The sequence below is a fragment of the Trifolium pratense genome, linkage group LG5 (genome assembly GCF_020283565.1).
Source record: "Trifolium pratense cultivar HEN17-A07 linkage group LG5, ARS_RC_1.1, whole genome shotgun sequence".
In the NCBI taxonomy this organism is placed as follows: Eukaryota; Viridiplantae; Streptophyta; class Magnoliopsida; order Fabales; family Fabaceae; genus Trifolium; species Trifolium pratense.
The window spans coordinates 92,745-113,053 of record NC_060063.1 but is presented as its reverse complement, the minus strand read 5'-3'; the positions used below and the strand labels follow the sequence as shown (position 1 = coordinate 113,053).

Here is a 20,309-nt window from a genome sequence, read left to right as displayed (position 1 = left end):
CACTATTCTATCACTACCATACATATTGTTGAATGCAAAATGACAAAGTACATTAACCAAAAGTGATAAACAAAGTTTTGAAGGCATTTAATTAATCAAAGGGTTACAAAGACATATCTCTTAAATTTAACTGAGCCAGAAATAACGTAAAAACAATGCAAAGTTAATCCAAAAAATTTATATTTTAAGGTTGTAGGTCATCCTCGCAAAGTACCTAAAATTCTTTATTAAAGTTAAGACTAGTAGAGCAGCTAAATTAAAGGTGCTCCAAGTCATGCGGAGATGGTGGAAATTTTTAAGGGTCGCAACGGTAGTAGTTGCTGGTTGTTTTTGCTTTATATTTTTGGAGGGTTTGACACAATATTTAATTGAAGTGTGATTCCTTTTTATTATTTTTGTCACTTTAGTTTAGTAACTTTATTTTATCTGTGTGAGAATAGTTCAGTTGGTGGATATATTATTGTACGTGAAATGTAAGGATTGAAGTTCGAACTCTGTTACTCCCATTATTTTAGTGTAAAATGTGGAATTCTAGCACTAAAGACTATGTCTTTAGTCAGGTGATTTAATTAATCTCTCTAGTCATTTTTTTTATAAATTTTAAAAATACGTAATTTTTCTCTAATAATTATAGTTTTTTTAAAATGGTGATTTTCTTATGAATTGAAAAGAGTATCTTCTCCTTTAAATAAAAAAGAATAGTAGTAATAAGGAGTTTGACTTTGATCTCTGTGACTCTTATATATGAAAAAAACTTAGTTGGGAGAATAAAACTTAACTTATATATAAATTCATTCCTATGACATGGTAAAATGAAGATAATAAATAGCAGTTTATATTTTCTAAATACAGTTCCAATATATATAGATACTATTTAGGCCAAGTCTACCATGCACAAGCTCTTTATGTTGTGTATGGTGTACAAGTTGTCATTTATATTATAACGAATACGAATTTTTTAAAATCCACCGTTAGATTGAAAGTTTATATCATATAGAGATCATCCATAAAAATTTTAAAATGTTTTGAAAATCATTTGATATGTTATTGAGAGTCATCAAGATTAACGGTTTATGAGTTTTTATTGAATACCGTTAATTTTGATGAGTCTCAATAACATATCAAATGATTTTCAAAATTTTTCAAATTTTGTATGGATGATCTATATGATATAAACTTTCAATCCAACGGTGGATTTTGTAAAATTCGTATTCGTTATAATATAAATGACTACTTGTCCACCATATATGTACAACATAAGGAGCTTGTGCATGTTAGACAAAGCCCTATATAGTAAGTCCTTATCATAACTTATCTAAATGTCTTTATACTTTGGGATTGGGTCTTTAGTTTTTCTAGGCATGGACCATTTGTAGTTGCGTGACATAAATATATGATTATTATTATCCCATGCATTTCAACCTAAACAGCCACACTTGTAAGACAAAAGTTAGTTTCTATTTAAAAAATACTGGTTGTAAGTTCGAATAAAGCCACAGACAAATTGCACCAAAATTTTAAATACCATGTTGTCATTGTGTATATGGCTTTGAGTGATATGAATAAGTGCATCATGTTTAACAATATTGTTATGACGAATACGAATTTTACAAAATTGATCATTAGATTGAAAGTTTGTATCATATAGACCATCTATGTCAAATTTTAAAGAAATTGAAAATTATATGATATGTCATTGAGATCCATCAAAATTAACGGTATTTAATAAAAACTCATAAACGGTTAATTTTGATGAGTCCCATTGACATATCATATGATTTTCAAATTTCATTAAAATTTGACATGGATGATCTATATGATATAAACTATCAATCAAACGGTGGATTTTGTAAAATTTGTATTCGTTATAACGATATCATGAACTTGTGCACCATGAAAGACATGATGCACTCGTGCATGTTAGAATTGGCCTGTGTATATATACCTAGTTTGCAATATGGATGAATTCGTTTGATTAAAATTTAGATCCCAATCTATACTATATATAAAGAGGGTACATGAGTTTTGGTGTGACCTTTTCATAATACCAACAATACCCTTGATTTTTTTAGTAGCAAAAAAAATCTTTTATTAACAAACTCACCTTAACATAAGACAATTTTTTTTGGCAGCAAAAATCTTTTATTAACAAACTCACCGTAACATAAGACATATTTTTTTTTACATAAGTTAGACACAGGCAGATGCGAAACACGTCTGCTTGGCCTGCTAGTCTATATAAAGAGGATACAACAATTTTTTGTGTGGACTTTTCATAATACCAACAATACCCTTATTTTTAATTTTTTTAACAGCAAAAATCATTTATTAACCAACTCACTATAACATAAAACATGTGTTTTTCCTTTCTTTTTTTACATAAATTTACATAATAGACACAGACAGGCACAGAACGCGCCCTATCTGGCCACTAGTACATGGATAAAAATACTATATTGATTTATCAACAATTCATAAAAAAATTAAAAATATTTAATTTAATTCATTCATTAAATATAAAATTCACCCAATTCATCTATTATTATATTTTCAATTGAAGGATATATATTCAATCCATCTATTAAATTATATTATTTTTATTGCAAAATATTTTAACAAGTTTTTTTAACATTTTTTTTCCATTTGGTTCATGAGTTTAAACCAATTTTTTTTATCTAGACCAAAAACAAGTTTTTTAAAGAGTTTAATGTACTTAATGGAACAATCAAATTATCACAGTGATCACAATGGTGAATAAGTTTGTTAAATACTTTACCTTTATCTAAATCAATAGGTAGCGTAAAAAAAAATAAAAATCAATAGGTTTAAATATTTCATGCAATTTTAGGTCTTGATGCAATGTGTGTCCAATAAAATCACCCTACATGGCACCATATGACCTAATAAGATAGTGTTATGGATTAAAAACAACCATTTTAAAATTTGTGAGGATTGGAACCAAATAAAAAATTCTAAGATGGTATCAGAGTCTCTTTAAGATCTGTTGGAGCACCTGTTATCAGGTCACTCACCATTTATATCTATATGTATAAAGCTCAATAGTGTTGCGCTGAAGATTGTGTGTTAAGAAGTCTTACATCGGATGTGAGTTAGTCTGAACAATAATTTATAAGTAAGTGACAATCTTCATCATATAAGCCAATTTTGTAGGTTGAGTTACATGCAATACCAAATCATTCTTAAATCAAACAAATGTAATGGTTGCTCTAAGATGATACCAAGAGTCAAGCAATTAAATTCACCCGATTTAACCTCTCTTTCATTTGCAACTTACTTTAATTTATTCTCGTGGTCCTTCCTTTTCAAATCTGAGCAAATTTAGCTATCAAAAAAAGAAATTGAGCAAATTTTCACTGTCATTCTATTATTTCAATTCTATTTTTATTTGGATTTGTATATTGTTTACATGATCATTTGTACTAAATGAGATTATGAAAGGAACATATACGAACTCTTTTAGAAGTTTAAATACACCAAAATTTGGTTAAGTATTTGTATCGAGCATGTATTTTAGAAATATCATATTTTTATTTTTAAATGAGTGAATTATCGAAGCTCCACAAAATTACGGTGAGTTACCAAACTGTTAATAACCGTTGCGCTTTTGATCCAACAAAAGCATTGCTAATGTAATCATTGAGAAAAGCATGGTAAGCAACAAGTTAATTATCGAAGCTCCACAAAATTATGGTGATGTTGTGATTTTGTCAAATGATAATTAAAAAATGTGAGACAGGTGAAGACGTAAATGATTTACTTGAATAAGGTATTGGATTTCTTGAATTGATATTGTTGTTTTCTTTTAAAAAAGTTGGGGGAGGGATTTTTATTTATTAATTCAAGTGGCATTTAATGAGAATTTTAAAATTATCTTTAAAGGTATTCAAACTTAGCAACTTAGCACCTTAAAATTATAAGACTAAATTCATAGTACAATAAGTGCTAAAGTCAACATTTATTTTGAGTTTATGGTAAAGTTTTTTCTTTTTTTTTTGACGGTATGGTAAAGTATTATTTTTGTAGTCTTTTTTATAAGAAAAATTAACTTTTTAAATTCACCGAATAACTTAATGTATTTTATCAATATAAAAAGGTATCATATCATCTCAAAAGTATAACAACTAAATAAGATATAGCCCGCCCTAACGAACACTATATTTATTGAAATTCTACATCTCATGTGTATATACAATTTTCAACTTTTATATATTTTCTCTTCCGATTCTAACATTTGAATTATAATTACATGGTATCAGATACATTATTGTCTAACTTTTTGTGTCTAACACACCTATGTTTATTTTTATTTTTTTATACAAAAAATAGCACACCTATTTATTATTAGTGGATAAAACTCATTATCTTAAGAATATACCATCTTTAAAATGACACTAAAAAGAGTACGGCAAGTACCTACTAATAAGTTTTGAATAAATACCACCACCAACCAAATTGCAAAATATTATGACTATCTAAGTGTCACATAAGAAAATTCACCTTGGCCTACCTATTTGAGTTTGAAATGTTTACATAATCTAAATTACCTGAAATATAAATTACTTTGCGTCCATCTTTCTTTCCATTCTTTGCAGTACCATAAGTTATAATTATAATAAAATAATAACAATAAATCAATAATAATAATAATAAATTAGTCTAAGGTCCGTTTGGCCTAACTTTTTAGCTCTTTTTTAGAGCTTATGCAAACAGCTTATACAATTTTTATATATTATTATAAGTTTGTTAAGGTAGTTTATGATAAAATAGTTTATAAAATTATAATTTTCACTAGTGTGAACTTATAAAATAGCATAAAACCTAATTTATATTGCATAAGCTATTTGCATAAGCTCTAAAAAAAGCTGAGCCAAACGAGCCCTAAGTAGTAAAAAAATTGGTCTTATAAGTATGGTTTTTTTTTTAAGTATATTTGGACTTTTGTATATAGAGAAAATTTGGTTGAAAGAAGTGAATCCACCTTATATCCGACAAAATTCTTGATAGATATTAGTCATCACTAAATAGACACTAGTGGAAAAAACACATTTTAAATCACACATTTTAAATCAGGTGCTATCCACCTGATTTAAAGCCTTCAGAATTTAGGACCCGGCAATTTTGCTTCTTAAGTGAATAAATACTAAATCAGGTAGACTGATTTAAAAGAATTATTTATTATAAAAATAAAAATTGCTTCCCTCTCTTCTCTGCGAAAGAAAATTCCTTTCCCCCCTTTATTTTCATTTAGCAAAATTGATTTCCCTCTTGTTTTTTTTTTCATTCACCAGAAAACCCTAACATCAACTTTCTCCACTTTCTCTCTATCACGAATACAGATAGACTTTTTCACTTTCTCTCTTCACGAACCCTAACATCGCAGCTTCAAATCCATCGCAGCTTCCATCGCAGCTTCAAATCGACCAAAGTAGCTTTAAATCGACTTTCTTCTCACACGAACAGAGTAGCTTCCATCGCAAACGACGATTCACCCACCGCTTTTGGTCTTCAAATTACAAGGTTAGTTGAAGTTCAATTTCGATTTTGGTCTTCTCTTCATTCTTCAATGATTCTCATTCCAATTTCCCCTTTCGTTTAGTTCAATTTCGATTTAGGTCTTGTCTTCATTCTTCATTAATTTCTCGTGAGCTTCAAATTCTCTTCGCCGCTACCACCGCGCGCCATGTTCGCATTCAGTGGCCGGTGGTCTTCTGGTCATAGTTGGGTGTAGTTGTTTCTTGTGCGGTGGTGTTTTAGATGTTGTATATTAGTTGGATTTAGGTAATTTGTGTAGTTTTGTTTTTGTTTTGTACTTATATATAGTTGTGTTTTATATTTATACATAGTTGTTTGGTGGTATTATGAATAAGTTATATTTAAGTTGTTCAGATTGAGATGATCGTGTTTTCCATATTGTTTTCAATTTGGGATTGATTGGTCAATCTGTAATAATTTAAGGTTATGTTGTTTAATTGGTTGAACTTGGAACTTGATTCTGGACTGCTTGGTTGAAATTTAGGGTTTTACACTTTTTACTAGTTATTCTAATTAGGAATCAGAATTACTCTAACTAGAACTAGAATTAGAAAGAGAATGATGGTTTAATTTAGGATCAATTATTCATATACAATAGCAATGTAGGAGAATATAGGACCCTGATTATGAAGCTGTTATGATTTATGAAATGAAGTGAAAGGGTTATTCCTAATCCTGAGCAAATCGGTGTGCAGAACATATAGTGTATGACATAGCCATGGTTAGATTTCGGTGTGCACAAGGACTGTTATATGAAATTGATATGTAATGGTCTTAGATTTTAGTTTATTAATTTTTATAATCATTATATGAAAAAGGATAACACACTAATTATGTAGCAAAATAGAAAGCATGTTGATTTGAAAATAAAATAAAAATAAAATATTTATATATAATTGAATCTAGGTGATTATTGTAGTGTTTATAAATTTTAGTTGTTTTGTTCTTTGACTTAACCCCTTTATGATTAGAACCATTTTCACCTGATACTTAATTATCGCATTCTTGCTGTTTTAGTATCTTTTTTTTTTCTTTTCAGAAGTACGTTGTAGTTATGGATTGTAGTTGGATGAATTCTAACCATTTGAGTATAGATTATAAGGAAGGAGTGAACAAGTTTATACAGTTCGCTTTTGAAAATCTTCCTAATAACAACGGAAGGTTTTATTGTCCTTGTATGAAATGTTTTAATATTCCCAAGTTACATTTTGAGTTGATAAAAAGTCATCTTATTTGTCACGGGGTTAATCAAAGTTATACCAAATGGATATGGCATGGTGAGTCGGTAACCGATCCAATTGCGTCAAATACAAATGAAGTCGATGTAGATATGAACGATCAGCATATTTGGTTAGTTTATCAATAATTTTTACTTTGATTCTTAACATTAGTTTTTATCCATATATGACATTTTATTCATTATCTTATGTTTAAGTTAACCATTATTATTTTTCATTTTAATGCAGAGACATGGATGATCCATCAGCTCCTTCATCAAGCGAGAAGGATACTCAGCCAACCAAAAAGAGGGGTAGACGTGGAACACGGATGATAGAGTTGACACTGAGTAATGTTAAGAAACCAATTGATTTCGATCAAAAGACCAAACTACCTTTAGGGGCAAACAGAAAAAAGTTCAAGAGTCATGTGGGTTCCGTTGCTCGAAAGACAGTCAGTATTTTGGTGGATGAATGGGAACATAAAAAGACTAATAAAAATAAGTTAATTTTATCTATATCTATCTATATATATAAATTCTAGATAGTTATGAAATTGCCTATCTAAACCCTAATCCACAAACCAATGAAAACTTTTTATTTAGCCACATCATCCACTTACATCCATTTAATGTGGGGTACTAATTGTAATTATTATTATTATTATTATTATTATTATTATTATTATTATTATTATTATTATTGTTTTGGGTTATTATTCATTTTAATTTTTTGTGTTCATTTTATTATTTTGTGTATTTTATTGTTTTTTTTCTTCAAAATAGTTAATGTTTTTGTTAATAATCTTTTGTCCAATCTTTGTAAATATAAGGAGTTGGTCGATTGTCAGGACTACTTTTTTAGTGTTGGTAAAAAAATTAGATAAAATAAAATTTACTAATGATTGTTATGCCCTGTATGATTTTTATCATATTCGATATTTGAGTATGAGTTAAGTTGGTTTATCTTTGCTCCAATAAGTTTCAAATTAATATAAATGTCAAATTCGATTATGCAGTAATTTTTTGGTAAGCAATGATGAAGACTCCAATAAGTTTCAAATTAATATCTTTGCTCCTATTGTTTCAATTTAAAATTTACTACTTATACAAATATATTTTTTGACGTTATAGTATAAAATAACGCATAAGACCCGTGCATCGCACGGGTAAGTGTCTAGTAATATATAAACGAGATAAACAAGAGTTTCAGAATCAAATTTTAACATTGACTCATTTTACTTAGGTAAAATCAAAACCTAAAATCAACATGTAAATTCATCAATTCTAATTACTCCATATACAAATAAGAAAGTACCATAACATTAATTTTACATTGATTAAGGATGCAAAAATAGTAATTTGGTATTGGAGTTTGTGCAGTCAACTCATCAAAAGTTTAAAGTATTCTTTTCTTTTCAAAACTTTCTTTTTTTGGTTTCCTTAACCGGTCAACATTCTTTTAAAGTAATTTTTGTTAGTGACCTTGTGCTTGATCAAATAAAGGTCAACATTTGGTGGTAGCTTAAATTGAAGGTTAAGACTTTTGAGTGTGCCTTATTTTATCATCGTGGTTTTTAAATCCTTTAGTCTATTTAGGGTCGAGGTTGATTTAACTGCGGTAATTTTAGGTGTTGGTATACTATTGTTATGGTATGACCATCAAAACTATAGTTTCACTAGCTTCTTGATTTTTTGTGACAAACTCTTTGTGTAATTCATAGTTTCTTTAGTTTGTGCACTTCTTAAGTGAAACTATAGTTTTGATTAATATATTGATCTTTTTATTACTTAAAAAAAATAATGTTTAAACATTATAATCATACAAAACCTTCTCTATAAATTAAGTCACTAAGTTTGGTCTAGTGATGAGAAATTTTGATAATATATTATAGGTCCTGAGTTCGATCCCAACTTAATTATAAAAAATAAAAAAACCATCTCTATAAGTCTAACCAAACAAACCCCTTCTATTTCTTTAGGCATGCAGATAAATACAAAATCACCAATCTATTAATCTTCTAATTTTTCACAAAGCAATAAACTAATTTTCAACTTTTTACCCTTCTAAATTTAGCTGCATTACCATTTACTACCAAACTCCATTTTCCTCACTTTAACACCTTCATCTACCAACCAACAATTCAAACAGATCCCAATTACCCTTTCTCTCTCTCTTTTTTTTCAAACCAATAAATCAAGCACTCAACTCCACACTCCCTCACTCACTCTCTCACTCCAAAAAAAATGGCTTTCAAAAAATCACTTATTCACTTCATCACCTTATCACTTTTCATCACAACATTCTCTCTTCTTCCATCTTCAACTTCATCTAGAATCACTCCATCATCACACACTTCACTTCTTGATGTCTCTTCATCAATTCAACAAACCAAACAAGTCCTTACTTTTAACCCTAAAAACAACACTCTTCTAGAATCTTCTTCTATGCAACAAAAACCCATTTCAAATTCTTCAACTTCATTCTCAATTCTCATACACCCAAGAGAGACCCTTTTGAATGAAAACCACAAAGACTATAAAAATCTAATCTTGTCTCGACTCGCTCGTGACTCAGCTCGAGTCAACTCACTCAACATAAAACTCAAACTTGCTATCAACAACATAAAAAAATCGGATCTTCACCCGACCCAAACGGAGCTCCAACAAGAAGATCTCTCTACACCTGTTTCCTCCGGCATCAGCGCCGGCTCCGGCGAGTATTTCACTCAACTCGGAATCGGTCAACCCGCTAAACCCTTTTACATGGTTCTCGATACAGGAAGTGATGTTAACTGGATCCAATGCAAACCCTGCTCCGATTGTTACCAACAATCCGACCCGATTTATGACCCGACTTCATCTTCAACCTACGAATCCTTAACCTGCGAAACACAACAGTGTCAACAATTAGATACTTCAGCTTGTCGTGACGGTAAATGTCTCTACCAAGTTGCCTATGGCGATGGTTCTTTTACCGTCGGTGAATATATAACAGAAACCGTTTCGTTTGGTGGATCCGGGTCATTGAACCGGGTCGCAATTGGTTGTGGCCATGATAATGAAGGTTTATTCGTCGGAGCTGCTGGTTTACTTGGACTCGGTGGTGGGTCACTCTCTTTAACTTCACAAATCAAAGCTACATCGTTTTCATATTGTTTAGTTGATCGTAACTCAGCAAAATCGTCCACTCTCGATATCAACTCGGTCCAACCCAGTGACTCAGTAACAGCAAAGTTGATAAAAAATCAAAAAGTTGACACGTTTTACTTCATGGACCTCACCGGAATTAGCGTCGGAGGTCAGTTGATTTCCATTCCGCCGCAAGTTTTTGCCGCCGATGGATCTGGTAATGGTGGGATTATTATTGACTCGGGAACAGCGATAACTCGGTTACAGACTCAAGCATATAACTCGCTTCGTGACTCGTTTAAAAAACTTACTCAGAATTTACGTTCTGCTGAAGGTTTTGCTTTGTTTGACACGTGTTATGATTTGTCTAATTTGCAAAGTGTTCGTGTTCCTACGGTGTCGTTTCATTTTAGTGAAAATAAGGTTTGGAATTTGCCGGCGAAGAATTACTTGATTCCGGTGGATACCGCCGGAACTTTCTGTTTTGCTTTTGCTCCGACACCGTCGTCTTTGTCTATTATTGGAAATGTTCAACAACAAGGGACACGTGTCAGCATTGATCTTGTGAACTCTTTGATTGGATTCTCACCCAACAAATGCTAGATTATTAATTTGTAGTATTTAATATTTAACCCCCACTTCTTGAATATAATAATGTTGTTATTTTTATTTATCATAATTTATTATAATGTTGAGAGGGGGAAAATTTTAAATATATTGTACTATAGTAGTAGTATAGTATAGGTTTTAATATTATTTTATCAAAAAGAAAAAATGGTTATTGGTATTATAGTTGTAAGATTATAAGGGGGCATGCAACCATTGATTGAATTGAATTGTTTGGGTGGTAGAAAGATACAACCCAAATAAATTTTGCCTTTGTATTGTGTGGTTTATAATTATAAATTAGTGTTGTTTGGTTAATTTTTATTTGAAAAAATGGATTGATTTGCATATATATATATATATATATATATATATATATATATATATATATATATATATATATATATATATATATATATATTAGTTTAAGATTTGGGTTGTTTTAGTTTTGAGGAAGGGTCATATTAATTAATGTTTTTCAAGGCAATAGATAAAAAATAAGAAAAAATATTGCATTAGAAAGAACATATTATATATTTTTTAAAAATATACCTTAGTTAGATTTTTCTGGTTTAAATATTCTTTGATTAATGCCTTAGATTTTTCTGGTTTAAAATAGTTATGGTTATATGTGATTGGTAGTTTGTGGGGTATATATTGTAAAGGGTTGCATGTAGGGCACGTGGCAATTAAGACAACAATGATATGAGATTAAGATTACATTTCACATGGGGTGTGTGTGCTATTGGTTCTATTTTGGATAAATATTGGGATGAATTGTGCCTGAAAATTAATTAAGAGGATAATGGTGGATATTTGTCTCTTCACCTTTTATATCTTACTTTTTTTTCTTTTGGAATTTTTGAAGTACTAATCCATTTTTTATTAGAGTTTATTTTTAACATTCGAATTTGAGGCAAGCCATGCATATATAGCATATCATGTATGGTTTTCTAGACATAACTATAATATCAAACTTTAGTAAAAAAAATTTTAAAAAAAAACTATATTATCATTTTTTTTTTCTCCAAATAGTCTAATGATTAGAAATTTCACCCTTAAAAAAAGATAAGTGAAGGTGTTCGATATTCGAACTTCGATTCTTATATATAAAATGTGATGTTTTTGTAAAGTACGCTCTTACACCGAGGGAACATAATATCAACTATAGTATTTATCTAAAGATAATATAATATAAAATATTTTGATTACAGCTCATCTCATTCTCAGTTGTCAAATGTTGATAAGCTAATGGGTCGTAGAGGGACCTGAATTCCATGCAATGAAAGCATGGTGCAGTCATGCGGTCATTGCATGTGAACTATTATATTGAATTTTGATTAAATAAATAATATATATTAATAAATTTGTAAGGCTAAGATTAACCTACGATCAAATAGTGACGGCAGGGAATCAATTTTCGTCGTAGAGGTGAGTGAGGGTAAGATGGTGGGGTCGATGAATAAATAGTAGTAGGGTCCGTGTAATAATCGTGATTGTCGGCATTGATCATTAATTGATTGATTCACGGATGATATTATACACTTTCCAAGTTTATTTCTATTAATACTCCATTCTTTCTCACTAGGATCTTTGTGGATCTGAATTGACTGATGTAACAACATTACACAGTTATACTCCCTCCGTCCCAAAAAGAATGACCCAGTTGACCGAAACACGCATGCCAATGCATAACTTTGGCGACTAATATCTTTAATTGTATAATAGTAAAAATTATAAAAAATTGATATTTTGAAAATACTCATCGAGACGAATCTAACAACATCTTATATGTTAATATTTATTTTTATTTATTAGTAGAAAAATATGGTCAAAACAATATATATGAATAGTGCATATATTCAAAATGAGTCATTCTTTTTGGGACGGAGGGAGTACTATGTAATAATCAATTTTGGCCGTCCAAAAGTGATTAAACAGTTCTGATGAATCAATGTAATTTCAACACAGTTTTGATCTCAAACTATTACTTTTGATCAAACAATTCATAATGATTATTGTGCTAACGCAATTACAACATAGTATAATGGTTTGCGACATGTTTGGTTGGAAAGTAACAATGTTTTGTTTCATGGAAAGTTTGTAAATCCGGCCGAGATTATAGAGAACATTAAGCGAGCCTCTTGGGTATCGATGTATAATTTAGGTGGCATGGTGAATTCTAAAACTAAGTTGTGTCTTGCACATAGGAAATAAGTGAATGCGAAACATCGTAACCATGTTTAGCTAATATATCAACGCAAAGATTAGCCTCTTAGTCTCTTCCAACAGAGGTTTTACATGTGTAATGGAAGTGGTTCGATTAAGAACCGCTGTTGCAACAGGGGTAGAGTCTTCCAACAAAGTTTTAAGACAATGCATCTTATATCATCTTAAACAGTTCTTATGAATCAAATAAAATTTAGAAATAAGTAGAAATTTGGATCCACATTCATAAACTAGACAAAAAAAAATTTCAAAGTCACCAAACAAAATCCAGAATCATGGGCAACTTGAGCAAAATTTAACCAGCAACATTCAGCATATGCAATTCATGAAAAAAAAAATCGAAACTGCAAAAACTAGAACCTAAGCCTCAGTAACGGGATACTCAAACACAACATCTTTGCCTGAAAGTTTTCTGTAAACTGCAGTAAATGTTTCCAGCTTGTATTCGGTATTGTTCCTCTCCTTAGGGTCCAAGAACACCTATATTCAAAGAAACACAAGAATTCAGTTGTAAAAATAAAAGACTTCCAAGCACACGAATTCGTTTCTTTTGCAAATATTCATGATCAATTACACATTTAGCTTGAAAAGAGAAAATATACTTTTATTTCAATTTTGGAGGTTACAGGATGTTATAGTTTTACCTTCATGATCTTTGATCCATCAACTCGGTATCTAATACGCTTTCCAACAATCTCAGCAGGAAATACGACATCCTCCAGAATTGCCTCGTGCACAGCAGTGAGTGTGCGGCTGCGGGGGCGCTGAGCAGCGGAACCTTTCTTTGGAGGCCTTACAATCCTCCTGGTGGCAATCAGGATTACATCCTACAAGTTAAAGGTTCATTAATAAAATAAAATGAGGCATCAAACATAAAATCATTAAAAAAACTATATTCAGATATAATGACATGGTATCATCAAATTAACTACACTGCAGCTTCATTAATTCAGCTTTACGTCTTATACGAGAAAAGCTCCATGTAAAGATCAACTAAAACAACTTAAAAACCAAGGAGATTGGAAGAGATGAAAAATAATGGAAAGTTCCACAAGCATTCCAAATAAGGATCAAAATTTAGTGAAGTGCTAGTTAGTAAACACCAAAAATAGTCGAGTGAAAGAATATTAATAGCATGTGTTCAATATAGGAAGAATAATCGACAATCTAATGGCTTATACAAAACAAAAGTACATAAGACTTCGCATACCTTGCCGCTAAATTTCTTCTCAAGCTCCCTAACAAGCCTGACCTGAACTTTGCGGAAAGTCTTCCTCAATCTGAAGGGAACATTGATAAGTACAGCCTTGCGGTTTGCAGAAACATCAATTTGACTGTAAATTATGGAAAAAAAACAGTAGATTAGAGAAAAGGAGAAAACAAAACGTGCTTATCTTAAAACAAACAACACAGAAATCATCCTTACACTGCTGAATTTATATATAAATCCTTCAGCTCACTTTTCAACTCATGGTTTGTGTTTTCTAGATCAAACAAAGCCTGCCACAACAAATTTTTATCAATGATTAATTTATATTTTGAAATTGAAACTAATCAGCAACACCAAAAACAACAATAGTTCGTAATAATCAATATATAACCTGTCCAACCGATTCCTCAAATTCAGTTGGCTCAGCACCCTTATCTTTGCTGATTTTCTTCCTTGATGTGAACATCTTCGCAACTGTGGACAATGAAGAAAATTTAGTAAATGTTTTAGTACGAGTTTTATAAAAATCCAACAACATGCACAGCTTAACCAGCAAGTTCATCGCCAGATAAAAGGCATTCCCAGAATAAAAATTAAAGAAAAAAGTTTGTAAATTCACCAACAAACTCCAAAGATTAAATGGCATTCCAGTATAAAAATGTCAAATATTTGAAGCATTTTCAACATAACAACAGACCTAATGCTTCAACAAATTTACAGTTCAATCTTCTTAACAGAACCATTCACTATTTCTTAAAAATTAAATATCATTTTGATATGTTAATCAAACATCATTGATATGAAGCACGGACACAGACACAGAACACTGACACGACAACACACAGATAATAATTAGAGAAAAGGACTTAATTCAATGTAATCATATGTGTCCTTGACCGACGATTGCCGGGACACACTAATTAGAGGGCATTCCAGTATAAAAATAACAAAGAAACAAGTTCAGCACATAACATATTCCATCAAATTCACCAACAAGTTCATCACATAACATATTTACATCATTGTACACATAACAAATTCACACTTCACACTTCTTAACATAATCATTCACTAATTCATAAAATTCATATACCAATTTGAAATTTCAATGATACACTAATCCAATTTGAACAAATATATAACAGGAAAAAATATAATCACTAAGCTATGAATCAAACAATGCATAACAATCACTTCAAAAAAAAATTATAATAATTCAACCATTAAAAAAACCTTTTTTTTTCTTTTTCAATCCCTAAAACCCTAACAAAATCATCGATTCAACTTTAATCGAATCCATTGCACAAAAGAAAAATTTACAGAAATACGAGAATTTTGATTTCAATGAAGATTGATCGAGGATGAAAAATCGTAAAAGGGTGACGGAATCTTACCTCACCTGAGGAAGAAGAAGATGCACCTGCAAAATCCGGCTACTGTGAGTGCTTGCTCTGTTTCGCGCTGCAAAGAAGAATATGTAAACCCTAGGGCGTGTTTGGCCCAATTTATTTTGGGTTTTTCTTCTCTTTCTTTTGGGCTTGTGTTCTATTTATTAAGAAGTTGGACTGACCAAACATAAAGAGTCCTTCTTTTAAAGTTTTCGTTTTGCACCCCGAGTTCGCATTTTAACTTGCAAGTGTGTAAAATAGTAAAATTTGGGAAGAAACCGTTCACTACCTAAGCAATGATCCGAGTTCGCATTTTAACTTTTTTTTTTTTTCATATAAGGGAGGTTAACATTTCTAGAGAAATTGGGCAAAGAAATTAGGAGGCATGCAGGTGTCGTTAGTAAGTGAGGGGGTGCTAGCCATCTTTTGGATGTTCATCTCCCTTTTTTATGTTAACCCGAAACTTTCAAAGGATTATGGAGTCACAACTGCTTATATAGTTTTAGTTTTTTTTTTTTACTTTTTTGGTGTAAATCGAATATCCTCTACGCATAATTGCAAAGACTAATCCCTCGAGCCTTGTAGGACCCAAATGGGCGGCAAACTCTCTCTAAGAGTTTTAACGTTGCTGCATGTCCAAGCTAGGGATTGAACCCAAGATCTTGGTTAAGCTAGAAGAGACCCGTGTCATCTCATCTAAGCGCTCTTGGATTTTTCTTAGATTGTGAGGTTACAATTGCTGATATAATTTTAGTTTTATGAGAAAAAGAAAATTTGAGAAAGAATAGTCATTGTGTGCAGGGAATATATATGGAAAAATAACATTTTTATTTTTATCAGTTTAGTAGTTTGCTCTTTCATGTTTGTTTTATAAGTTTTAATTAAGGACGAAATTTATAAACAGTTTCATAGGTCCAGTTTTTGCTGTTCACCAATTAAAACCTTACACCTGAATTTCCCTTCATTAATTTGATGATTGGCCTTCACTTTGGAAGAATATAAGTTGAATAAGAAGCGTCAAATTTTTTTTGTTTGAGCTCCTGCAACCTGTTGGCGCAGCAGAAGCAAGGTTTGCTTGGTTCAGAGGATGCAAAGTTCAGAGGCTATGTTGCCTCTGAATCTGAAGTGCTTCAGAGTTTGGATTGTAGGCACAGGCACGCAGGCAAGCTCATAGGCGCGCAGGCTTGAGCTTGAGCACACACACAATTTTGCAAAAACTGTGTTATACAAGATGAAAACCTTTCTTGATGATTTTGATTAAGAACTGATTATGAAACTTAGGGAAAATAGAGAATTTTATTCTTCCTTATTGGGCCACAAAAGATTGATTACAAATGAATGCACTAATTGCATTTATAGGGAAGCTTGTGTAACAAGCAAGCTTAACCCAAAGCCTAACCAATTCCCTAACTAACCTAGTTAGTTACTAACAAACTTTTTTAACTAATAAGTTGGTTGTAACTAACTCTTATTCAAACATCTAACAAACTAATATTCAAGATGAATTATCAAATCTTAACACAACCGAGTGAGAAAGACGACCAAAGTAGTTAACGGAGCAAACGAAGGTTAAGGAAAAACTTGTGACGTGGAGATATGATACATGTGTTGTATTGTAATTGGATAATAGTAAAAACAGGACATATGAAATTGTTTATAAGTTTTGTCCTTTAATTAATTGATTTTAAGTTTAAGAATGAGTTGTTGATTAGTTTTCATCCATAAATCTCTCAAAACAAGTTCTATAGTTTATTTATCGGCAAATTCTATGGTACACATCATAATTCCTAATGTACCGGTACATTAGGTAATTAAATTTATAGGTAAATGAATATTTTTGAAAAGGAAATCATTTTTCTTATCATTGATTATAATAACTAAATATTATTCATTAAAACTGTCAAAAATATAAAATTCGATATTTTTTGAATTTTTATTCATCATTATAGTCAATATTGAATTTTTCTAAAAAATATATTAGAAAAATTAGTGTAATGCTTATAAACAATGAAATTGTGTTTTTTCTTGACTTGATATACCGGTACCTTCAAATTATTCGAGTGTACATTAAAAGCTCCCTTATTTATTTAGTTACATATTCAGAGGCAAATTTTGTAACTCATTAAAAGTTAACATGAAATTTGTAACTTGTTTACAAAGTACTCCCTCCGGTCCTTTTTATAAGAAACACTTTGGAATTTTTATTTGGTCATTTTTATAAGAAACACTTTGACACAATTCCATTTGTACCCTTATTAAATACAATCAAATAATTCATTATAATGCTAGTGCATTAATTAGAGAGACCTATTTCCCATGCTAGTCAAAGGTTAGTTTTGGAATATAACATAAAATGTTAGAATCATTAATGAGAAAATTTACCTTCCTTGATCTGTGTGATTTTGTCAAAGTGTTTCTTATAATAAGGACCGGAGGGAGTATACAAAGAAATAAAAAGCAAAATTTTATATGTTTTAAAAAATTTGAACCTTGAAGCATAAGCCCCGTTCTGTTAGTCTCATAAAAAGACCGTGTGAATAACTGTAAATATTAGGCCAAATTTCTTTGGTCAAGAATTAAAAGGCTCCACACACGTGTCTCAGCACATTCCTAACTCAAAGATAATCCCGTTTCCAGGCCTGCATTTCTGCAGATTGGGCCCGGGGACTTTCCTGAGCCTAGCACAAAGCAAGGCCCATTCACACCACTTCAAGGTCAAGTTTGAAAATTAGAGTTGCATTGGTATTTATATGCACTATCAATCTATTATTATATTGCTTTTTGTCGATGTGGGACTTTATTAGAAGAATAAACATAATAAAAGAATAATTCAGCACTAATACCATAAGCAATCATTTATATACTAATTCTTCAAAGATCTCCCAACATAGATCAGATTGTAGCAGTGATAGCAGATTGTTTTATATTTGGTGGTTTTCATAGTTTTGAATTATGCTTTTCATCAATACTAATCTCGTTAACATCTGCAAAAAACAAGCACATATATAGGCCAACAGAACCGCTCCGGGACAGCAAAATGCGCGAACTGTGTCTGTTAACAGTAGGGCTGGTGCGAGAGTGCATGACAGCAGTGCTGATCGCAGAGTGAGAGGTGGAGCAGACCGGCTATATGAAGATATAAATGCAATGTTGATGTGTCCTTCTCGTCAAAATGTAATTGTGTTGTTCTTAGAATGTGTATTCGCGATGTTTAAGGCCGATTTGTTATAGACTAATTGTGTTGGTCTTGGAAAGTAGCGGAATTTTTGCAAAGGGAGGAACGATATTACTGAGCATAGGGCTGTTATATATAGACTAATGTAAACGTATTTTCTCTTTGTATTTCATAAACTCTCGTGTTGAGGTGACTCATGCTTTACCAAGGGTAATCTTATCGTTGGCTGTTACCTAACGATAATTGAGTAGCAAGCAAGCTGTTACTTAATTATCTGCCTTTTCACAATGAAGTCGATAACCAAATAAACAAAAGTATCATAATTGTTAGTGGCTGCAGCCAAGATACATCTGCATATTCGGACTCTGAAAGCTCATAGCTCATTGTTCTTGCACTGTCTAATACTCGTTGTATTCGTGGTGTGATGGTTGCTATAAGTTGTTCTATACTAACACTTGATGAGGTCATGAGCTCCCTAATCATCTGGAAAGAAACTTATAAAAACATTGCACTAAAATATTTTGGTATCTTACTGTTCTTATTCCTATCGGTCAAGAGAGTTATTCAACTTGAAGGCATAGATTGGATGAAGCCCAATTCACGTGTTTTCAAGACGATCCTAAGCAGCCACTTATCAACACTGCTCAATACTGCAACAACAGAACTAATATTGGAAGTGGATATATCCCATTGCGAACAACGCTGCACAACTTTCATCGATCCACCATAGAAGTGGCGAGGCTGTGAAGGTTCGGTTACTTGAAGGCTAAGGTAGCTAACTTTTTTGAATCACATCATGAATGATACAGAAGGAGGGATTGAATTATTCAAAATTAACTTATAGCCCAATCTTTCTTCGGAACAACTGGCACATATAACAAATAAGCATCTTTGTTGTATGCTTCCATAATAACTAATCTCTTGTGTTATCTAAAGGAATACTAACTTGCTTAAGATGATTGATAATGAAATTTAGGAATTACATCATTAAATATAATAGAATGAAAGTAGTTATGTTTTCTTATTTTTAAAACTACCAAATATTACTGTAAAAAAAAAAACCAAATATTTGATATTTTTTATGCTTATATATATTGAGACTAGAAGGAGTAATTTGCATTGACATTCATATTTTGTAGTCTCAATTAGTCTTTTGCTATTCTCTTCCATTTCCCTTTTAGTTGCTTCTAGAGTTCTTTCTCAAACCACAGACACATTCATTCCACATTGTACTATTGATCAGGTATCTCAATCTTCTTCCTTGTTAAGTATTCTTCTTTTTCTCTTCTGGTTTTCAAATATTGGCATGCAAGAAATACAATCTTGAGTATGGAAATATTCAAGAAGCTATATATTATGCAATGATTGTGTGATTTTATAGACTATGGAATGCTTAATTAGTAACGATAATTGAGTAGCAAGCAAGCATAGAATCTATTTTTTAACTATAGACTTATGTATTGATTTTTCAATGAAAACATGTAGATTAATTTAGCATTTAGTCACACTGATAAAAATTTTAATGCTCTGAAGTCAAAGGTTATTGATTGATCCTTGAAAATTTCTGTTCTTATCATTCATTTCATTCTACCTATATTTTTTGTGTGCATTGTTTGTTTCTGTTAGATTCTTCATATTCTTCTTTTTCTCTTCTTGTTTTCAAATATCAGCATGCAAGAAATACAATCTTGAGTATAGAAATATTCAAGTACTTCTTATTAGAATAGTTTTTCCTCATTATGCTAACTACATAGTTGTTTTGGTAGATAATTTTCGACTTTCTTGTCTTTTAAGTGCAGG

At 31.2% G+C, this 20,309-nt stretch overlaps 2 protein-coding genes across 3 annotated transcripts; one reads left to right on the top strand and one right to left on the bottom strand.

Annotated features, from left to right (window-relative positions):
- The first annotated feature begins 8,724 nt into the window (after positions 1 to 8,724).
- On the top strand, positions 8,725 to 10,825 carry LOC123885341 (protein ASPARTIC PROTEASE IN GUARD CELL 1-like). Its single transcript, XM_045934616.1, has one exon. The coding sequence runs from the start codon at positions 9,017 to 9,019 to the stop codon at positions 10,502 to 10,504; it is 1,488 nt and encodes a 495-aa protein (XP_045790572.1). The 5' UTR covers positions 8,725 to 9,016; the 3' UTR covers positions 10,505 to 10,825.
- A 2,111-nt stretch (positions 10,826 to 12,936) lies between these two features.
- LOC123885340 (40S ribosomal protein S7-1-like) lies at positions 12,937 to 15,503 on the bottom strand. Of its 2 annotated transcripts, none has more exons than XM_045934614.1 (6): positions 15,341 to 15,503; positions 14,338 to 14,420; positions 14,163 to 14,236; positions 13,947 to 14,070; positions 13,381 to 13,563; positions 12,937 to 13,216 (listed from the first exon to the last, which is right to left on the bottom strand). In XM_045934614.1, the coding sequence occupies exons 2-6, from the start codon at positions 14,410 to 14,412 to the stop codon at positions 13,097 to 13,099; spliced, it is 576 nt and encodes a 191-aa protein (XP_045790570.1). In that variant the 5' UTR covers positions 14,413 to 14,420; positions 15,341 to 15,503; the 3' UTR covers positions 12,937 to 13,096. The 2 variants fall into 2 exon arrangements, with proteins under 2 accessions (XP_045790570.1, XP_045790571.1); XM_045934615.1 differs by having other exon boundaries at positions 15,346 to 15,481.
- Between the last annotated feature and the right edge of the window lie 4,806 nt (positions 15,504 to 20,309).